At 40.3% G+C, this 23,985-nt stretch overlaps 1 protein-coding gene across 1 annotated transcript in view; it reads right to left on the bottom strand.

The window, feature by feature from the left end:
• Positions 1-23,985, bottom strand: part of LOC125242533 — a 482,853-nt gene that overhangs the window by 93,857 nt on the left and 365,011 nt on the right. Inside the window, exon 2 of the mRNA XM_048151288.1 lies at positions 6,659-6,791. Within this exon, the coding sequence (XP_048007245.1) occupies positions 6,659-6,791 (133 nt within the window). The remainder of the gene's footprint in view (positions 1-6,658; positions 6,792-23,985) is intronic.

The raw sequence follows: 23,985 nt of genomic DNA, 5'->3' as shown, positions 1-23,985 counted from the left end.
TTTGTCGTAGAGAGCTCAAATTTTGGTCGTAGAATCTCCAAGCGGCCTTGATTCGAATGAAATAAAAAAAAATTGAAAAGTGCTACAAATGTGGGAAAACTGGCCACTTTTATTTTGTATGGCAACTTTTAAACAGTAAGAGATAGCCGGGGGGTGCTCGACCAAATGTCATACAGGTATCCGAGTAGAAAAAAGTTGCATTAAAAAAAAATCAAAATGGCCGACTTTTTTTTTGAAAATTTTCAAAATGGTCCTAGCGCGCTGAGATTTGGCACACGGGTGGACGGTCGCGCTAAGATTAGTATTCAAAAAGAAAATTTTGAAAAATTCAAAATGGCGGCCTTTGAGGGCCAATTGAAATTTGAATGGAGGTTTTTCTTTTAATTACCATAGCTCCGTAACGGTACAAAGAAGTGAAAAGTGCTCAAACAAATGTTATACAGTCACCCGAGGTCCATCGAATGGCATTAAAAAAAAATCAAAATGGCCGACTTTTTTTTTTGAAAAATTTCAAAATTGTCCGAGCGCGCTGAAATTTTGCACACGTATAGACAGCCACCCCAAGATTAGTATACAAAAAGAAAATTTTGAAAAATTCAAAATGGCGCCCTTTGAAGGCCAATTGAAATTTGTATGGAGGTCCTTTTTTTAAATCCCCATAGCTCCGTAACGGTAGGGAAAAGGTTAATAGTGCTTGAACTAATGTTGTACAGTTATCTGAGGTCCATCGAATCGCATTTACAAAATTTCAAAATGGCCGACTTTGAAATTTTTTTTTTTTTATTTTCGGTCCGAGCGCGTTCAAATTTTACACGTGGTAAGAACGGGGGCCAAAAATAGAAATGAGAAAAAAAAAATTTGGAAAAGTCAAAAACGGTGGCGAGAGGGGACAAAGTCAAATTTCCCTACCAGTTTGTTTGGAGGTTTTTTTTTAAATCCCCATAGCTCCGTAACGGTAGGAAAAAGGTTAATAGTGCTTAAACTAATGTTGTACAGTTATCTGAGGTCCATCGAATGGCATTTACAAAATTTCAAAATGGCCGACTTTGAAATTTTTTTTTTTTATTTTCGATCCGAGCGCGTTCAAATTTGGCACGTGGTAAGAGCGGGGGCCTAAAAATAGAAATGAGAAAAAAAAATTTTTGGAAAAGTCAAAAACGGCGGCGAGAGGGGACAAAGTCAAATTTCCCTACCAGCCTGAGGGAGCGTTCTACAGCCCGACGGTCATTGCTCCGGTCCAAGTTCCGAGCTGCGTACAGACAGTGCTCCCAAGCAACAAAATATAAGTAAAGGTGTCTAAAAAGCGACGCGGCGGGCCGAAGGCCGCAGGCCGGAGGTCCAACTTCCCTACAAATCCTACAATCCCCAGAGTAACTACGCGGAGGGCCGAAGGCCCGGAGCGTGTCTGACAGGCTCCCAAGTACGCGAAGGCCGCAGGCCGAGCTGCGGGCAGAGTGCTCCCAAGCACGCGAAGGCCGCAGGCCGAGCTGCGTGCAGACTGTGCTCCCAAGAAAACAATAACAAAAAGTATCTAAATAAGCGAAGCGGCGGGCCAAAGGCCCGACGCGGAGCTTCGAAACCCAGCGAAGGCCGAAGGCCGAGCTCCGCGTAGGGCCGAAGGCCCGGAGCGTCCCTGACCGGCCCGCCGGCGGACCGGGAAGTTGGAGTTTAAACACGACCCAATAGTAAAAGTGTCTTAGAGAAGCGAAACGACGGGCCGGAGGCCGCAGGCCGCAGGCCCGTCGTGAGCTTCTCAAGACACTTTTACTATTGGGTTGTGTTTAAGCTCCAACTTACCTACAACTCTCACAGTAACTACGCGGAGGGCCGAAGGCCCGGAGCGTGCCTGAGAGGCTTCCAAGCACGCGAAGGCCGCAGGCCGAGCTGCGGGCAGAGTGCTCCCAAGCACGCGAAGGCCGCAGGCCGAGCTGCGTACCGACTGTGCTCCCAAGCAGAACGATAATCAAAGTGTCTAAAAAGCGACGCGGCGGGCCGAAGGCCCGACGCGGAGCTTCGAAACGAAACCCAGCGAAGGCCGAAGGCCGAGCTCCGCGTAGGGCCGAAGGCCCGGAGCGTCCCTGATCGGCTCTCTGGCGGACCGGGAAGTTGGAGCTTAAACACGACCCAATAGTAAAAGTGTCTTAGAGAAGCGAAACGACGGGCCGGAGGCCGCAGGCCGCAGGCCCGTCGTGAGCTTCTCAAGACACTTTTACTATTGGGTCGTGTTTAAGCTCCAACTTCCCTACAACGCCCACAGTAACTACGCGGAGGGCCGAAGGCCCGGAGCGTGCCTGAGAGGCTCCCAAGCACGCGAGGCCGCAGGCCGAGCTGCGGGCAGACAGTGTGCAGTCTTCTCTTACCACGGTTACTACCAAGTACAGTTTGTGCACGAGGCAAACAAAGGCAAGACATACAATTCAAGCAAAAGCTAATCAGCAAAAGCACAAGACAGGCACAAAGACAAAGACAATTAAGAACACCGCGGGGCCCTCGGGCCCCGCGCACCTTTAAAAAACTAGTCTATATAATATAAAGCTACAACCCGACTGACATTTTTCAAAAAATAGGCAGAAGGGGGATTTGAAGGTGGCAGTGTTTGGTGTGGTCGTATAGAGTTTGGTCCTGCGACCCCGGATAGATCAGACCGTCGGTCTACCGGTTCCGGGTAAAAAAATGTTGGACGGCCTGGCCAAACGGCTGGAGTTAGCCGGGGAGTGTTCGACCAAATGTCATAGAAGACCCTGGGCAGTTTTTGACGCCGCCATTTTTTTTTCAAAATGGCCGACTTTTTTTTTTTGACGATTTTTCAAGTTTGTCGTAGAGAGCTCAAATTTTGGTCATAGAATCTCCAAGTGGCCTCGATTCGAATGAAATAAAAAAAAATTGAAAAGTGCTACAAATGTGGGAAAACTGGCCACTTTTATTTTGTATGGCAACTTTTAAACCGTAAGAGATAGCCGGGGGTGCTCGACCAAATGTCATACAGGTATCCGAGTAGAAAAAAGTTGCATTAAAAAAAATCAAAATGGCCGACTTTTTTTTTTGAAAATTTTCAAAATGGTCCTAGCGCGCTGAGATTTGGCACACGGGTGGACGGTCGCGCTAAGATTAGTATTCAAAAAGAAAATTTTGAAAAATTCAAAATGGCGGCCTTTGAGGGCCAATTGAAATTTGAATGGAGGTTTTTCTTTTAATTACCATAGCTCCGTAACGGTACAAAGAAGTGAAAAGTGCTCAAACAAATGTTATACAGTCACCTGAGGTCCATCGAATGGCATTAAAAAAAAATCAAAATGGCCGACTTTTTTTTTTGAAAAATTTCAAAATGGTCCGAGCGCGCTGAAATTTTGCACACGGGTGGACAGCCACCCTAAGATTAGTATACAAAAAGAAAATTTTGAAAAATTTAAAATGGCGCCCTTTGAAGGTCAATTGAAATTTGTATGGAGGTCTTTTTTTTTAATCCCCATAGCTCCGTAACGGTAGGGAAAAGGTTAAAAGTGCTTGAACTAATGTTGTACAGTTATCTGAGGTCAATCGAATGGCATTTACAAAATTTAAAAATGGCCGACTTTGAAATTTTTTTTTTTTATTTTCGGTCCGAGCGCGTTTAAATTTGGCACGTGGTAAGAACGGGAGCCAAAAATAGAAATGAGAAAAAAAAAATTTGGAAAAGTCAAAAACGGTGGCGAGAGGGGACAAAGTCAAATTTCCCTACCAGTTTGTATGGAGGTCTTTTTTTTTAATCCCCATAGCTCCGTAACGGTAGAGAAAAGGTTAAAAGTGCTTGAACTAATGTTGTACAGTTATCTGAGGTCAATCGAATGGCATTTACAAAATTTCAAAATGGCCGAATTTGAAATTTTTTTTTTTATTTTCGGTCCGAGCGCGTTCAAATTTGGGACTTGGTAAGAACGGGGGCCAAAAATAGAAATGAGAAAAAAAATTTTTGGAAAAGTCAAAAACGGCGGCGAGAGGGGACAAAGTCAAATTTCCCTACCAGCCTGAGGGAGCGTTCTACAGCCCGACGGTCATTGCTCCGGTCCAAGTTCCGAGCTGCGTACAGACAGTGCTCCCAAGCAAGAAAATATAAGTAAAAGTGTCTAAAAAGCGACGCGGCGGGCCGGAGACCGCAGGCCGGAGGTCCAACTTCCCTACAAATCTTACAATCCCCACAGTAACTACGCGGAGGGCCGAAGGCCCGGAGCGTGTCTGACAGGCTCCCAAGTACGCGAAGGCCGCAGGCCGAGCTGCGGGCAGAGTGCTCCCAAGCACGCGAAGGCCGCAGGCCGAGCTGCGTGCAGACTGTGCTCCCAAGAAAACAATAACAAAAAGTATCTAAATAAGCGAAGCGGCGGGCCAAAGGCCCGACGCGGAGATTCGAAACCCAGCGAAGGCCGAAGGCCGAACTCCGCGTAGGGCCGAAGGCCCGGAGCGTCCCTGATCGGCTCGCCGGCGGACCGGGAAGTTGGAGTTTAAACACGACCCAATAGTAAAAGTGTCTTAGAGAAGCGAAACGACGGGCCGGAGGCCGCAGGCCGCAGGCCCGTCGTGAGCTTCTCAAGACACTTTTAATATTGGGTCGTGTTTAAGCTCCAACTTACCTACAACTCTCACAGTAACTACGCGGAGGGCCGAAGGCCCGGAGCGTGCCTGAGAGGCTTCCAAGCACGCGAAGGCCGCAGGCCGAGCTGCGGGCAGAGTGTTCCCAAGCACGCGAAGGCCGCAGGCCGAGCTGCGTACAGACTGTGCTCCCAAGCAGAACGATAATCAAGGTGTCTAAAAAGCGACGCGGCGGGCCGAAGGCCCGACGCGGAGCTTCGAAACGAAACCCAGCGAAGGCCGAAGGCCGAGCTCCGCGTAGGGCCGAAGGCCCGGAGCGTCCCTGATCGGCTCTCTGGCGGACCGGGAAGTTGGAGCTTAAACACGATCCAATAGTAAAAGTGTCTTAGAGAAGCGAAACGACGGGCCGGAGGCCGCAGGCCGCAGGCCCGTCGTGAGCTTCTCAAGACACTTTTACTATTGGGTCGTGTTTAAGCTCCAACTTCCCTACAACCCCCACAGAAACTACGCGGAGGGCCGAAGGCCCGGAGCGTGTCTGAGAGGCTCCCAAGCACGCGAAGGCCGCAGGCCGAGCTGCGGGTAGAGTGCTCACAAGCACGCGAAGGCCGCAGGCCGAGCTGCGTACAGACTGTGCTCCCAAGCAAAACAATAACAAAAAGTATCTTAATAAGCGAAGCGGCGGGCCGAAGGCCCGACGCGGAGCTTCGAAACCCAGCGAAGGCCGAAGGCCGAGCTCCGCGTAGGGCCGAAGGCCCGGAGCGTCCCTGATCGGCTCGCCGGCGGTCCGGGAAGTTGGAGCTTAAACACGACCCAATAGTAAAAGTGTCTTAGAGAAGCGAAACGACGGGCCGGAGGCCGCAGGAAAAACGAGGGAAAACTTCCCTACAACCCCCACAGTAACTACGCGGAGGGCCGAAGGCCCGGAGCGTGTCTGACAGGCTCCCAAGCACGCGAGGCCGCAGGCCGAGCTGCGGGCAGAGAGTGCTCCCAAGCAATTAATCAAACAAGCAAAGCAAAAAAACAAAAAAGCATAGCTCAAAAACAAAAAGCATAAGCATAGCTCTAAAACAAAAAGCAAAAGCATAAGCAAAACACAAAAACAAAAAGCAAAAGCATAAGCAAAGCACAAAAGCAAAACAAAAAAAGAACACCGCGGGGCCCTCGGGCCCCGCGCACCTTTAAAAAACTAGTATTATATATATCGTTGTCTGAGTACCCACAACACAAGCCTTCTTGAGCTTACCGTGGGCCTCAGTCAATCTGTGTAAGAATGTCTTATAATATTTATTTATTTATTTATTTTATTTATTTATTTAAATTGGAAAGTATCGCAGTCAACTGCACTGCATTCCTTCAAAGATTTTAGGTATAATTTTTTAATGAGTCTCCGGTCCGAGTCTCCGACATCAGAAGTGGGATTCAATAAGTATACATATTATTTCTAGCATACTCGTAGCTTATAAAAAAGGTGGTATCCCAACGAATACTAAAAATGCTTATTATCAATTATATGATCATCTTCATCACCATCTCAAAAGTTGTAGTTGTGCAGTTAGTGAAGTTACACAAGCCGTAATACGGTGAGTCCACAAAGTTGCGACTGTTGGGAGCAACGTCTACAGTAGTCTACCTCTACTTTGGCTAACCGTCGCGTAAGAGAATGAGGAGGCACACTCAATAGTTATGACAGAGATGGCGCCACCCTAGTCCATTGCACAGATAAAGAATTTCATACGTGAGAGCGAGAAGATGATATTTGTTTTCTCTCTCTCACATATGAATGACAGTGACATGCCTAGACACTTGCAGGCGCCGCCTGGCGGGATAAAATGTCAGTGTGCCTCCTCATTGCCTCGCGATGCTCGCTCTGTACGTATATACCCACCTAGTGTCAGTTTGAAAGTAATTAAATGAACGGAAAATATGTTTATCTAGTTCAACTTCAAGTCCGAAACAGCTAGGAGGCTGCGAAAAATCATGAATGATGCTAAGCACTCGTTTCGGAGGCCAAGATTCAGTTTGGATAATTGAGCTAAATTGGTTGGTCCGGTTGCCACTCGGACGGTGTTAGTGTACGATTGGTTGCTATGGTTACCTGTCATGTGCACGGAAGGAGAGCCGCAGGGTGCTGGGCAGTTTGGGCGCGTGCTCTGGCGCCGAGCGCCGCCGCCGCACGCGCTCGTATGCGGCCGGCTGCCAGTGCCGCACGAACGGTGTTAGTTTCACCCCTGTAACAATATTAAAAATTATCAATAAAAAATACCTCCTTATTTAACTGTTAGTATCATTTTTATTTATTATAAGTTTATTTTTAAGTATTTACTTAGTTCAATTAGTTTTGTTTTTATAAGTTTTTTATTGTAAATTATACCATAAAAAGTAGGTGCAACTTCTATTTTACGTGTCTAACAACGAAAATGTCGCTTTTTAAATATTGTAGTTTTGTACGTACATGATAAATTTAGGTAAGTACACATAAATAGACCTCAGTGTCTGTCTATAGCCTGGCCAAAAACATTAGAAAATAATAGGGGCCGTGTATGTAAACAGTTTGGAAGTGTTGCTATGATAAAACAAAAAATATTCCATTTTTACTTTTTTTTGCCTGTGTGGTGACGGGTTAAGAATTTCACCACCCCCTTTCTTCCCGTGGGTGTCGTAGAAGGCGACTATGGGATATGGGTTAAATTGTGGCGTAGGCGAGAGGCTGGCAACCTGTCACTGCAATGTCACAATTTCGTTTTCTTTCAACCCCTTATTTGCCAAGAGTGGCACTGAAGCTTTAGTAGTTTTATGTGTTCTACCTACCCCTTTATGGGATACAGGCGTGATTGTATGTATGTATGTATGTATGTTTACTCTTTTTTGCCAAACTGTATGTGTGAATCAGTGTCCATTGAATTCTGCATCGATAAAAAAATTAAGCCTGGAATAAAGTAAATTCGAAGGCAAAAATATTTCTGAATCCGTCCAAATTATAATTTAAAAAAACCTCTACGGTTTGTTTGAAATATAAAATCGAGCACCAAACCACACCAGCTCAAAGCGAATTTGTTTCTAAAACTCGTTTCAATAGTAAGTATAAACTAACCATTACTGCCCAGTTCAAACGAATCGCGACCAAAAAGAATTTAGTTTTTCCCAAAATAATACATGGAACTATTATATAAAAACAAAAACAAGCTCTGTGACGATTTTTAAAGTCAAAAACATGTCAATTTTCCCCAAAAATTCAGTAAATAGAGTCGTGTTTCATTTTTCACGAGTAAATTTGCACTGTTGGCCGTATCAATTTGGGAATTTCGAATACTTCATAAAGCCACTGCAGCCTGTGTTTTTGTAGAAGTCACTTTAATCGCGAGCGGACAAGGTCGACTTTGTAACCGGGTATTTAATGAGATACAAAATCAACTTCGTAAAAAGCTCGGTCTCATTTTGTCGGTGATTGAGCGAGACTTTAATCGGTAATAATTGTATCAGCGGCGTGGCGGAACGGCACAAGTGAAATATTTAACTACCCCCAGCAAGCCGTGTTTGCCCGCAGTTTATTCGGTTACGTGGAGGTAGTTTGATAAACTGGGTATGTTTCACTTGTGTTTATTTTAGGGGGAACGGAGGGCCTACTAGGACGCTCTAAAATCGAAATTTCGTTACCTGCCTCTCTCCCTTTCTACCACATTTGAGTGATAGTCCTTCCGCATCGGTTCTGATGACGGTACTACCTCAGCAAATTATGAATTATTTAGCCTATTCTTATATAGCTGGCCAGGCCGGACTTGGTCTTAAAAACTTGCAGGCGTTAGAATTCTCTCTAGCAATAGAGATACAGAAAACGAACTTTCGACTTCCGTGATTGGTGGTCCCTGCCCCTTAGAAAGGGTCATATTGAAAATACATAAGGTTAGTGACTTACTACTAGGCAAAGAGGGTTACCTAAATGTTTGTTACATATAGAAAGGGCGATATTATCACAACTGATACTAAATGATCCGATCTAACGGGTTTTTGCATCCACTCATCATAACCAATATTTGAAGTCATTTTCACGATTCAAACCGCCAGTCTCATAACTACTTAGTAGTACTCCTAGTTATTGAAAACTCAACCTACTACGTCGTTTTGTGATAGACCTAAGGCTAAGATAATGAATAGTAGCTACAATAACGAAAAACATTTCGGTATAGGGACGTATGTTGCAAACTTAAAGCGCACCACGTATAACGTATTTAAGTTATCGCTTCGTTAACACTTCACTTTTTTACTTCGTTTTTCTGGTGCATGTTAACGAAGCCAACATTTAGTTCTACGTCAGTAAAAGGCAGGTACGACAGTTATTAAGTTCGCTCAATAAACGGTAAAGTTTTTCCAGAATTCTAGTGCATTCCGAGAAGACATAAAAATGGAAAATACCTTATAGTTTCCGAGAAAACATAAAAGCGGGAATTCTCTCGCAATACCAACTAATTGGTAGCAACCGTTTATTGAATAGAACAGCAAAAGAAGCCTTATAATTTTAAAACTTATTTTCATCCATCCACCAGCCCTCCGTGGCTAAGTTGGTCATAGCGACTGCTCTGGCAAATCAGTAGGTCACAGGTTCGAGTCCTGCCGGAGGCGTAAATTTTTCCATTTTTTTTCCTTGTATTTTTAAACTTGTGCTGAATTCATAAGTTTAGTTTCGTCGTGGCATAGGAAATAGGAAATGTCTGTAAGTGGCAGAGAGCAGAGTGAATGATTAATTTATGAGCGGTCCCGCCGCGGTTCCATAGAATGGTTAGTGATGAGACATATTTTATGGAGCAGGAGCGTTCACGATAATTCTTATACTTTATGAATAAATATAGCAAATGTAAAGGTCTGTTAATATATTAGGATAGGTAGATTCAACAAATTAACTCTTTTACGTTCACGTTGCCTTCTTTATTTACTAGAAACTTTTAACTTCGCTCATTCATTTTAAGTTTGAGTTGGCGCAGCACGTTTTCTGTAACCGGTCGGTCACGATTTGCTATTCATATTGTTTTATGATTCCGCCCTCGGCTCGATCTACCTAAATATCCAAGCGCCAGTCCATACATACGAGCTATCAAACAGAGTGATATACGATATATCAAACACGGGAAATCGTATGAAACGTGATGTTACAAAAGCATCACGTTTCACACGATTTCCTGTGTATACGTTCATTTTTAACCAATCCCTGCAACTGTTCATCCGCTTTTTCACGGTTGATAAGTTTTCCCGCTTAACCTTTCCCTTGTCCCGTAAACGTCCCAGACAATTCGGAATGTACATAACTTTTGATTTGAAGGTTATTCGTTTAGTAGCTTTTTTGGGTTGTATCTCGAATAAAAAAACGGAATCTTTATATCACTCGTGCGTCTGTCTATCCGTTTGTCACAGGTCACAGACAAGTGTCTCCAAAACTGGTGGCTCGATTGGCCTGAAGTTGAAAAAAGTGTATCATTTTTTTAAATTAATTGTTCAAAAAAGTAGTACAATTTTATAAATTTTATATACTTAGGTATCTCGGTAAACTATTATGACATACGTAACTTGGTGACGAATAGGTGAATCATTTATAGTTAAATCTAACATCCAGTTGAAGACATCAAGTTAAAATCTGAATGAAGTTACTTTGCACTCTTGTGGATAAAATGTAATTTTGCTGTCCGTTTTTGAATGATCAAGAGAGCCTTTACCGGTTGGTGTGGTGAAAAATTATTACCACGTAGAAAAACTGCGCGAGCCCTCACAAAGCTCGGCTTTTTGCTAGTTGTATTGTTATGTCACATCACTAGAAACGATCGTTAAAACGCAGCGGCCATTTTTAATTAAAAACTCCAAACGCCGAAAATTCAGGTAAGTAAGATTGATGAGTATTTGAACAATGTAGATGGTATCCATTAAATGCAGATTATTGCCGAGCAACAGATGAACGTAAATGGTTTTATATTTTTAATATGCCATTATTCGTACACCCTCCAATAAAGAGGATAAGGGCACACTTTTGTGAATGTAGCAAAAGAACTACCGAGCAGATAGATATAAATAATCCAATCCGTACCTATACGTATCTTTAGATATAGGTACATAGATATGCATTGTTTTATAAGTCGATTCCTGAAAGCAAAGGACGACACGTACAATTTGAAACTAAAATTAACTTGGTGCATAACAGATTCAAAAACTTATTTTCAGTTGCATGTTCGAAAAATTTATCATTCTAAAAATATACCTATCAATAGGTTTTTTCAACACGTATAAAATTCAATCCCAAAATAGAATTCTATTAAATTCACTAAGTTTCAATTAATTTTAGCTCATCAATTAATTACGACTACAACAAGAACTCCGCCATTTTACGTGGAGATTCGATTTACGAAAACGAGTGAATTTAAATCGATTTGGCGGGTGAGAAGTCCAAGTTTAATGTGTACGCGGTTCAACTGTAGTTATGTTCGCGTTCGCAGCGGCGAGGTAGAGGTAAGCGCGGGCGATTATCGTTATACAAGTTTAGATGAGATGGGTCACCTGTCTCGTGAAGGTAACTGCGTGATTCAATACGTCAAGAATTTGGTCTAGATACATCAAACATCAATTTTGGCACAGACACCGGGAGAAACAGAATAATAGTTTATAAATTTTTGGTTGATGAAACCGAATGCATGGAGATCTGTGGAATCTTTTGATGTTACTTATTTCATCGTAAACACACAATGAAACAACTGAAGCGATTGAATTATATTTCTGACACATATTTTTAGTATCATTTTCGATTTAATAATTGCATATCTTTTTAGTGTGAATTTGAATTTTCTGCCTGTATCCGCGAAACAGTTTAGTACATAATTATTATACATGATATTAGTATCATGTTCAAACCTAATTACGCGTCTATACCGAACAAATTCCCTAGTTAACCAACCTCCTACATGCAGTAACTCGCCGCCCACGCCAAGGAAATATGAGGCCAAGTTGCAGCTAATAGGGAATCGCGGCCGTACGTTTCGGACTCCGGCGAACGCTCGAAGTCTAAAATCTGCCTGGATTAGGGATGCTATTCCCGGTCGTTTATTAGAATTAGAATAAGAGCCTTACTATAAAAAACCCTGTGTTTTGTCTCTGTCTTTGTTGGGAGTATTTGGCCGACAGTAATCGCTTGCATCAGTTAATTCGTCTGGATCGTATGACTGGACTGGAGCATACGCTTACGCCCATCGTACTGGTTTAGCGGACTGATCGTCATTGCGACCCATTAGACGCTTCAGCCCGAACCTATGCCGCGCTAGGCTCGAAATAGTGTTTAATGTACAGTCAGCGCGTAACTACCAAAACGCGTAGCGCGCACGCTGGTTGTATGTGATCCGTCACTTTGGTCAGCGTCACACTGAACGCATATGCATATACGCGCTATCACGCTCATCAGTCGAACGACGTACGTCGATGTACGGAGTATCAGCACTGCACTGTACAATTGTACGATATGATATATCATATCCTCACACATGTTCATTGATATAACTCAGGTCAGTGTCAAGTCGAGCACTGTTTCCAGCCAGCAAGTCATAAATTTACGCCGGTTTGTTGAGCGCTCAACTCGCATGCCATGCAATGGCAGCACAAACCCAGGATTTATAACCGCCAAGCTCACAAGCGTCACTTCGGATTTGTTCGCCCGATCCAGTGTTCGCAAATATCCTGGATGCAGTTCAATCGACATCGATTAGTACGTCAGCGCCATTGTGGGAAATTTGAATTTTAAATGACGGGATAATCTTAAATCTCTGAATTTGGTTATGCTGCAATGCTGATTCATATGACATTTCAATTCGCTTTTTGACGGACAGCGTTTAAAAAATAAATACAGTGAAATATTGTTTGATTACCTACAAAACTGTATCATAGCCTGCGCCAAGTCTAGTAAAATATATAATGTAAAATACCCTATAATGGACGGTGATGCCATTATGGACAAAAAAAAACACAAATCCTTAAAAATAAGTATCTAAAATTAGTTTCTAAAAACTGACGGCAATGTATACCATAAACTAGAGTCATAAGAGCTGCTTAATTTTGAAGTTTCATTTAATTCGGTTATTTCTGAAGGATTTGGCGGCAAGATAAAAGTCATCAGTTTACTGAAAAAAATATCAGGACGAATTCTTAGTAATGTTGCTAAGAGAGTTGAGTTCATGTATAAAGTAATAAAAAAATAAAACTCGGTGTAAACTTGAATGAGTTTTATTTACTGCATTAAGCATGAGATAAGACATACTAGTTTAAAACATACTAGTTTGTTGCTCCAAAGATATAAAGAAATAGTGTTATTTTGCGAGTGTCCATAACTGGAACCCGAAAACTGCGTACCTCCTATGATGGACAAGAAACAATTTGCGAAACCAAAATTTACAAGAAACAATCCTATGTTAAAATAACCCAAACTAATTTTATTTGGGGTATATAAAATTGACTCATTGAGTATCAATTGGCTTCAAAAGCTAAACTTTAAACTTATTTCACGTCCATAATGGGGGATCCATTACTGGAGAACTGCCGTCCATGATTGGAGAAAAAACACCTCGTTTTAATTTATTAACTATGAAGAAACCAGTAGGAGTATCTATTCTGCAATACGCTTGAAATGTAAAAGAAGGATAAGACATTAAAGTTTTAACACGCTTAGCGTTATAATTTTTACATGTATCAGTGAAATATCAAAAATAAACAAAATTTTATCTTAAACTGTACATGATTGGGTCCGTCACCTTAAATGGCTTAAATGAATAAAAAACGTTTTTCTGAACGTAAAGCTTTATAAGACTATTTACATTTCTTCTGCCAAACCACATTGTGGTTTGTTGGAAGACGAATGTTTAGTGCATAGATAATAAGAAGTTCGGCTTAATGTCATTGGGTAACTGATGTGTCTATGATAGTGTCTATGGAAGCAGCACTGAAGGGATATGAAAAAAATGACCAAAATAAGAAAAACCTTCTGAAATGCATTGCACTTAAATGTATTATGAATTACTGGATTACAATTACAACGAAATGTAAAGAAGATGACACCCACGGGAGAAAAGGGGGGTGGTGAACTTAATCCGTCACCACAAGGGGACTATTATACACCGGTTCTTAAGTTTATTTCGTATGAGTATGAACGCAGGTGAATTCGCGCGCGAAAGCTAGTACTTACTGTAATATTGCAAGGGATCATAAATTATTCCCTTGTGTCACCGACTGAATAGGAATCTGATTACCTGCAGGTTCGGCCAATAATTGAAACCATTCGTATGGAAATTACGTGTATAATTACTAGTTTGCGTCATTCATTTTGGAAATGCCATTATAGCTTATTTATTGTTATTATATTAATAACAATGGCGTCAGGGTTAAACCTATTGGGTGTAATATTTTAGCAATTCCAGGACAGGTCTAGCCATTACAAATATTGAATTAATCGAGAACATTCGTTAGACATAATAAATAATACCAATTAACTCATGTAGAGTCAGTTTTATGAACTTAATTAATAAATTTTATATAATGTGGCTAGCTCCTCATTCTGGGTGAATTAAATAGAAAATAAAATTTTGTTACGAACAAATACAGAGATTTTTTTTGGAAAATACGGTAAAATAGAAAATGTGGTTTTGAAATGGGAAATAAAAACACATAAAAAGGCTCCAAATGTAAAATTCATTCATACTTACTTTGTTGGCGCGATGACCCAAAATGAGTTTTGGCCGATTCAGATGACACAAATTCTTTATCTATTATAAATATACATAATTATAAAGAAAGAGACGCAATATTAAACCAGGTAGGTAAGACGAAAGTTAATTAAAGACCACCTTTCCCCCTTAATCCCTACATGCTTCTAATTAACCAATTTTGTGAAGTCACGAGCAAACGTCAAAGTTATGCAAATTACGTAAAGTAGGGATTTTTCGTTTCATTTTAAAACGACGCTCATCCTTTTCGGAAAGCAAGCATCTACATAATAAGGTGAGCTTGTGGAAATGCTGCTTTGAGACACAAATGTCGTATGTAGATTTCATATTCTTTTTCTTTCTGCTGTTTGCGTTTGGAGGTAAAGGATCTTCACACAGACTTTATACATAAATAGAGATCGCCAGTTCGCTATTTGTATGTTAAGCTCATATTGTGTTAAGTTAGGGACAATTTTAAGAAACGTTACATTAACTAGGTACTTTGTAACTTCAAGACAGCTTGTTACAACAGTTTTATTAACGGCTTGTTTCATAATCTCCAGTTAAAGCTGTCAGTCAGAAAAAAATGACACTTTTTCTTTCTTTCACCTGCAAGAAGAAAGAGAGCGTGTTATTTTGTATATGACAGATAGCTTAACTGGAGATTCTGAAACAGGCCCGAAGGTTATTTTCTGTGGACTGTTTATGGACCATTTTGAACATTGAGAATATTTCCGACCACCTAAGCTACGCTACTCGTTATAAGTTGGATATCCTATTCGTCTGTGAAGTTATTGGTGTACTTAAATAAAAGCAAGCATACTGTTTTGCTCCAGTTATGGGCAGTATGGCAACATTAATTTAAAAAAAATGTTTTCCGTCAGTCTAGGTACCCAAAAAACATACATTTTGGGTGGTCTACACTCAAGAGTGAACAGGCATCTTCTGGGCGAGCTCACTCCATCGTAGGCCATGTCTTTGCCTTTGGCTAGTCTGTAGCCAAGAGTAAGCCCATTTATAATAATAATAAAAAAAAACACCAAACAGCCGTCTGAGCCGCTACTACATTACTGAGCGCCCGTGTGCAGTTGCGCCTGGTGACTTATGGTTCAAGCTGTAATAGAAAAGAATATGTGGATTCTTCCCTTTTCCTACTAGTTACTACCGGCGAACCAGTGCCCACAGATTACATTGGTGTTCTATGCCAGCAAGCGTCTGTGCTCCTACTACATTACTGAGCGCCCGTGTGTGCGGAGCGGAGCGTATAATTTCAGACACTGTTGACTTATGGTTCAAGCTCTAATAGAAGAGAATATGTGGATCCTTCTGACAAAGACGTCGAAGACTACACGGGTGTTCTATGCCAGCAAGCCTCTGTGCTCCTACTACATTACTGAGCGCTCGTGTGTGCGGAGCGGAGCGTATAATTTCAGACACTGTTGACTTATGGTTCAAGCTCTAATAGAAGAGAATATGTGGATCCTTCTGACAAAGACGTCGAAGACTACACGGGTGTTCTATGCCAACAAGCCTCTGTGCTTCTACTACATTACTGAGCGCTCGTGTGTGCGGAGCGGAGCGTATAATTTCGCGCGCCATTTGCGAATGGACGTGCGCGGCGTCAGCCCGCCTCGACGTGACCACGTCTGCGGGTCCTGGTACCTATTACCAACGCTTTAACCATGGCAAGTTCTTTGGATTACCAGTGTAATATGACTCGGAAAAAGTTACTAGTATTATCTGACAGGGCAGAGAAAAGATGAGTTCTCTGAGACAATTAGCGTCACTTCAACTCAGAGTTGGTGAAGTCTTCGTTAGTAAAAATATTTTACTAATAAATAAAATAATGATTGATGGGGGGAGTGACGGCAGACCGCGAAAGAGATGGCGGCACGATCATGACGTCTTTCGAAAAGATTGGCCAAACATTGCCTTAAACCGAGACGCGTAGAAGAAAGAGAGGGAAGTGGGACACACACAACAGGCTAATAAATAAAAAAAATATGAAGCTCGTTTGAAATTGGAATACTCCCCCGCGGTACTTCGATGGAAATAGAACACATATTCGTAAGAAGTTTCCGCTATTTTTTACCCCGAGTCCCGAGTTCCGTTGGTGATCTATTGGTAAATGATAATAAAATGTATAATCTACTCGGAATCGACACCTTTTGGTGAACTATACAAAACTATGTATGGAAACGAGTATGTGTAAATATGCCACCAACCACCAACCCACATTTATGTATTTATTGTATTATTTTCATGCATTTACTTCAGAATTTAAGTACTTATTGATGATTACTTAACACTTTGCTTCACCGAAACTATCTAAATATACATTTGTAGAAATCGTAAATAAGTGACGAGGAAATATTCATGATAAATAAACACATATAATTACTACGACTAGGGGGCTATTCTGTTATTATAGTTAATTTCCTAGTAAAATTCAATAACCTGAACAATTTAGGGTCGTTTCGTAAAAAGGTCACTTCTGTGGATCATGAAAGTTAACGACTCTGGTTTATAGGCACAATGCCTCACATTTTTAATATAATAAATATTTGAGTCTAAAACTCAAAACTCTCAAGTACTGAAAAAAACTTATGTATCTCGTGTGTTTGCGTTAATTTTTTACCCTCTTAATTCATAAACGTTCACTAAAGTTATCAAGCCAATAAAAATCGTTTGCCCCTTTCCAGCGTAGGTATTGGTATGATGGAAAGGCACAATTTTTTTTATCGGCTTGTTAACTTTAGTGATCGTTTATGAATAGGAGGGTTAAACTTTTGTCTACAGATAGTCCATGAGTACAGAAGAGATGCGAACAAGTAAAACATAATAACAAAACGTGTATAACCCTTGAAGACTCCACATTTCCCGTGCACGTGTGTAAACAGAGGACCCCGACGTTAAATGATTACAATGAACTCGCTGCTAAGACAGGGTCACAGCTGCTGCTAATAAATGGCTTGCTTCATAAACTCCAGAGGAAATGAGACGACTGCAGGTCCGTACAAACGTGGTCCCCCATTTTCCTCACTGGATTGATGACGATGACGACTAGATGTTGATTAAAATTGTTGTTGTCGAAATATTTACAGGAAACGCAAGTACAAAGATCATGGGTATTAGGGTCCACCCACATAGCGTCTCGCGAGCGTAGCGTTGGGCCAACTGTATGGAAAAAGACGCTGCGTCGACGTCGCGCTGACGCGGAGTCAGGCTTTGCCATACAGTTGTCCCAACGCTACGTTCGCGAGACGCTAGATGTGGGGGACCCAAAGTGGCTTTCCATTACGAAAGGATGTTTAGAGCGTTTTCATTATGTAGGAAGGTTGGGAAAGATGGCGGCTTTAATATATAAACTGAAATAGATACCATACACTAAAGAAAAAGCGATCAAGCCCACTGGTGGCGAAGCCGGGAATCGAACCCGGGTCTCCAGCTATCGCGGCTGACGTGTTCGACCGCTACACCACCCCGACCGCCGAGGTACCCGTCGAAATTTCTCTAGTGTATGTTATCTCTGAAGGCTAGGTGCCTTTGACCAACTCTAAGGGCGAGCAATTTGTGCTTGCACCTCCTTTGTCCTTGTGGCTTTAATATATGTATAGGATATCGGTCCTACATCCGATATCGAATCAGTTGTGCAGCAAAGACCTTTTTATAAGGAAATTCATCCGAAATTGTGATATAGACGTTCTAATTGCAAGCATAAAGACACATCTTTGATGGAAAGCCACAAATGATTACAATTAACTCGCTGCTAAGACAGGGTCACAGCTGTTTCTAATAAATGACTTACTTTATAAACTAGAGGAAATGGGACGGCCGCTTCTTCATACGAATATATGTAGTTCCTGTTTTCCTCCCTCTATATGATAATTATAATAAAACTAGCTTTTGCCCGCGGCTTCGCTCGCGTTAGAAAGAGACAAAATGTAGCCTATGTCATTTTCCATCCCTTCAACTACGAGTATCTCCACTTAAAAAATCACATCAATCCGTCGCTCCGTTTTGCCGTGAAAGACTGACAAACAAACAGACACACACACTTTCCCATTTATAATATTGTATTAGTATGGATTGTCGTAAGATACAGGGGGAATTCCAACTGGAGATAATTTTAATTAACCGAAATAAAAAACATAACCCTCACTCAGTATTATCCCCAATATCATATTTCATGTCACGAATATTGACCATAGCTGAATAAAAATAATTATGTAAGTGTGAATTTTTTTTCGCTCCTAATACCTACTTAAAACTGCATTTGTATAAAGAAGCGGTATTCTACCACGGTCTTAATAAGACAAAGTCTCATCTTGCCATGGGTGTTATACTGAGATATTACTGTTTCGCCCGAGAGCGGGACTGGAAAAACTTCAAGTAAAAGCGGGATTAAATTATGCGGGGTATTTTATGGAGGAGCAGTTTTATAATAAATACGGTTTCTGTGTTCTAAGGTAGCTTTTGTAACGGATAATATGTATAAGGTAGACTTCATTACAATAGTGCGAGTACTTATGCTATTACTAAGTACTAGCTTTTGCACACGGCTTCGCTCGCGTTAGAAAGAGACAAAAAGTAGCCTTCATCCCTTCAACTATCTCCACTTAAAAAATCACGTCAATTCGTTGCTCCGTTTTGCCGTGAAAGACGGACAAACAAACAGACACATACACTTTCCCATTTATAATATTAGTATGGATTATGTTACAGTGAAGTTTTAAAATAAATGGGCTCACTTTGCGTCAAAAGTATACCTATTACTTTAAAATAGCTCAACAAGAAATGTACAGTGCGCTGCAAAATTACATGGAGATTTTATGAATGAATTCATTGAAAAATTCGCCATGCAGTTATGCAGCTGATAGTACTTATGTATGTCTCTCGTATTGTATAATGTTTAAAATAGAATTTTTCTGGGTAGCATACTAGCATAGCAGGCGCGCAAGCACGGTAGAGCGATAAAGGCTATCTCGTCAGTCATGTCATGTCTCGTCAGTCAATCATGGTCACGCGATAAATGATAACACATTGGGCCGTCCCTATCGCACTTACAAATAGTGCGGCCTGCTGTTTTATTATTTATCGCGCGACCAAGTTGCCTGCCTGGTAGTCATTTTCGCACTGAAATGAAATGAAATGAAATATTTATTTTTCCAAGTAGGCATATCACAATGCGCATATGAACGTCAAATAAAGCTACGCTGGCTCTAACCCTACGCCTCACTGTTTGTAAGTGCGATAGAAACGCACCGACGCAATAAAGTTTATCACACTAGTGTGCTACACTCGCAGATGCGTTTGGTTTACGCCATACTAGAAAATATCACACTATATGTAGTAGTTATGTAAGTCACAGTTTTTTATATCACCACAAACGCCGTAATCTTTTCTATAATAGCCGCTCTCGGATTCTGTTAGACGAAGCAATGCATACCACATTCCCACACATTCTCTCCAAAATCCCAGTCTAACTAAACCTTAAAATCCGTAACAAGTGTTTATACTCGAGTATTTCAAGTAACTGGTTTTGGAGTGGTGAATAGTAACAGGTACCGTTTGGAAGCAATCGCGGATCGTTCCGTGGCTCAAGGGGGTTCTTTCCATGCAAATTCGTCCGCCGAAGCAATATCGTGCCGCTTGTGGTCCGGAATCGTCAAGCAGACGACCGCACTAATACCTTACCTGCCGTAACGTGGGATACCTGGGACGTAGCCAAGATTACGGTAGGTTATCGCCAAACGTCGGGAGAATAGTAAAAATGTGTCAGACAGATGCGAAGACAAGTCACGTCATCATTGCTATAGACGAACAGTACCTAACCCGGCTTCTCACGGACAGCTCATGTAATTCACCTAGTTACAAAGTACATCAAAAACTTCCTCAATAAAAAATTATCCCTTTCTTAAAACAAATAAAAAGTAGAGGGGTCATTTTTTTCAAAGTTGTCTACCCCCACTTTTTTTTGGATTTGGAAATTTTTATGTGGTTTCCACTCAGAATCGCGAACTATTTCAATCCTATTAGGAGAAAAAAAGTGTCCCAAAGTTTTTTTCCTATTCTGTTACCATTTATTCATACATTTTTTATGGCGGTAACGAATGGAAGGTTTGAAAAATGTATGGAAATCTTGGGACATTTTTTTTCTCCTATCAGGATCGAAAGACCTCGCGATTCTGAGCATGAATCGCGTAAAAAATACCCATGTTACAAAAAAATAGGGTGGACAACTTTGAAAAAAATGGTCCAGATGTAGTATCTGCATCTGTGATAAACTGCCTAGTTTCCGAACGCACCTTTTAATTTAAAAAAGTTGTAAAAATGTCATCGAGTGAACACACCCTCTTTGCCCTGAGCTAGCTTAAGGAACGGTATGCATTTTGTAAGAAAAAAGAAAGAAAATATTTATTTGCTTAAACATGGTAATTGCATACAGATGTTTAAAGTAATTACTAATTAAATTGTATCACATGCTTAGCCAAAACAAATATGGCATGCAAATTAACTTAAAACTAAAATATAAAGATTGTACATAATCACACGCAATTCAGATTTCAATATAAATACATTATAAACACATTTAACTAACAATAATTACATTTAATAAATAATAATACGCAATCGCAAAGAAAGGTCAAAATGAAATTACAAAAAGAAAAACATTAAATAATAGCATTAAAATAGCATTCCAAAATTAATTTAAATTCATACATTTATATTATCAGAATAGTGCATAAAATCATTCAAAGAATAAAAGCATTTGTCTTTTAACCAATTGTGTAATCTGGTAGCAAATAATTTGTCGGGTAATTGTCTTATCTCGTAGGGCAAGTTGTTGTATACAAGAATACTCATTACGTAGCAATTTTTCTTAAATAAGGATGTCTTACATAGTGGCATCTGTAGTTTAAATTCATCCCTTGCTCTTAATCTACTACGAGTATTAGTTGAAACTACTTTGAAAAACTGTGGAAGTTTGCGTACAAGGCATCCTAATTCTAATATATACATGTCAAATAAGGTTAGCAGTTTCAGTCTCTTAAACAAAGGTCGGCAAGAGTCTCTTGGCTTTACTCCGCATACAGCTCTTAAGCACTTTTTTAGGGTTCCGTAGTCAACTAGGAACCCTTATAGTTTCGCCATGTCTGTCTGTCCGTCTGTCCGTCCGTCCGTCCGTCCGTCCGTCCGCGGATAATCTCAGTAACCGTTAGCACTAGAAAGCTGAAATTTGGTACCAAAATGTATATCAATCACGCCAACAAAGTGCAAAAATAAAAAATGGAAAAAAATGTTTTATTAGGGTACCCCCCCTACATGTAAAGTGGGGGCTGATAGTTTTTTTCATTCCAACCCCAACGTGTGATATATTATTGGATAGGTATTTAAAAATGAATAAGGGTTTACTAAGATCGTTTTTTGATAATATTAATATTTTCGGAAATAATCGCTCCTAAAGGAAAAAAAAGTGCGTCCCCCCCCCTCTAACTTTTGAACCATATGTTTAAAAAATATGAAAAAAATCACAAAAGTAGAACTTTATAAAGAATTTCTAGGAAAATTGTTTTGAACTTGATAGGTCCAGTAGTTTTTGAGAAAAATACGGAAAACTACGGAACCCTACCCTGAGCGTGGCCCGACACGCTCTTGGCCGGTTTTTTGAACTATGAATGCTTTATTGACATCTGTACAGTTGTAAAACTATTTATGAACTTAAGAATATAAGAAATACAGAGTGTTCCTCAAAACTGACTTTTATTAAATACTAGCTTTTGCCAGCGGCTCCACTCGCGTTATAAAGAGACAAAAAGTAGCCTATGTGACTCTCCATCCCTTCAACTATCTCAAAAAAAACACGTAAATTCGTCGCTCCGTTTTGCCGTGAAAGACGGACAAACAAACAGACACACACACTTTCCCATTTATAATATTAGTATGGATACATGGCGCAGCCGGTAGGATCGATTTCATGAAATAAATAAATATCACGAACTTACAGAGCCGAACATAAAAATCGTATGAATGAACTGGATTGTATTTTCAACATGTTCTATTTTTATTTGCGCATCAAAATATAGTGCCTTCTATTTATTTATGATGGTATTTTCTCGTTCCTGGTATTTTTTCACAAATATTTTATGTTCGTAGAACGTAAAATGTTTTTAAAATTTTTGAACTGAGTAAATAAAATATACCGCTGGGAAGACAGTGTGATGGCGGATCTGTGTCAGCTACAAGCCGATGATTAGCAGGAAGCTGCGCAGGAGCGGGATAGGTGGCGTGCTCTCGTTTTGGAGGCCAAGATTCTCTTTGGATCGCAGAGCCATATTAGTTAGTTAAATATAGCGAATGAAACGTAAAGCACTGACGAATATTTATGCTCCAAAATATAAAGATAAAGTGTAATTCGATATTTCTATTATGTAACTACATTAAAAACTGCCTTTATTCTTTACTTATTACCTCAATATTCTTCCATCATAGGTATGCAGGTTTTTATACAAATAAGTACATAAGTAAATTAGTCTATTTTCGACTGTTATTCTTATTCTTCATATTGTATAACGTAGTCAGTGATAATCAAGGCCTCACAAAAATAGAAAGTTACAATTATCATGTCATGTTTCAGATTAGGCGTATAATAAAATTTCCCTTCAAAAGAGACCAGTGAATGGAAAGCGAAAAGAAAGCACAATAGCGTTTAACGAATATTAATAACTAGACGGCGGACATTGAATGAGGAATGACGGATTGTCTCACAAAAGTTTAAAACGCAATGTATCTCATTTAACTTTGAAATAAACAAGTTGGAGTTCCCGTGGAGAGAATAGGATAAACTGGGACGGCGAGAGTACGGATCTTAGTAGTCCAGTGGGATGCCTTTTGTTCTTGTCAGCAATTCCCGTCAACTTTGTACAATGCCACGTCAGCAAATTTTAATTGATCCTATTTTGTTACCAACATTTAGTAATATAATTCGACTTTCGTAAGATATATACAGGATAATTGTTATAATTAAGAAAATATAGATACTAGAGAACCTTAATGACGAAATAAAACTTAATAAAATCTCAATTCATCAACAAAATCTTGGTAACAAAATAGGAATTAATAAAAACAAATTTAACTTTTCCCTTAATTTTTGTACAAAGTTGACGGGAATTGTTGTTGTAAGAGTAAATTGGAGCTGAGCCCTCTTAGGTTTGAGAATTTAAAGAATATATTCGTCGCACTGGCGGGATTTTGCGAAGCGAGGAGGCGCCGATGAAAATATAAAAAAAAATTCTACGTTAGTCAACATAGAATATTTTTTTATATTTTTATCGGTGTTTTCCCTTTTTCCACTAATTGATATCAGATTGGATTACCAGGCAGGCACTATTTGTAAGTGCGATGTTTTAAAATTTATCGCGCGTCCATGCTTCCCTGCCTAGTTTCTCTTAGCAGCCTGGCCAATTAAGTCGTTTTAGGGAAGATTTTATTTTATAAGTTTTATACAAATTATAAATGACCACGTGACAAAGTATGTTAGTCACCGCAAAATTGCTAAGTGAACACACGAGAAAACAGTTTTTCAAAATCACTGTTTGGAAAAGCCATTTAGGTACAATTAGCACGAGAGGTTCCACAAAAAAATCGATATATTTTTGCTTATTTTTATTGTGCAATATTATAGTCAAATAAATGCGCGTATGTA

The sequence above is a fragment of the Leguminivora glycinivorella genome, chromosome 3, assembly GCF_023078275.1.
Source record: "Leguminivora glycinivorella isolate SPB_JAAS2020 chromosome 3, LegGlyc_1.1, whole genome shotgun sequence".
Taxonomy (NCBI): domain Eukaryota; kingdom Metazoa; phylum Arthropoda; class Insecta; order Lepidoptera; family Tortricidae; genus Leguminivora; species Leguminivora glycinivorella.
This window is presented reverse-complemented; position numbering and strand designations above follow the sequence as displayed.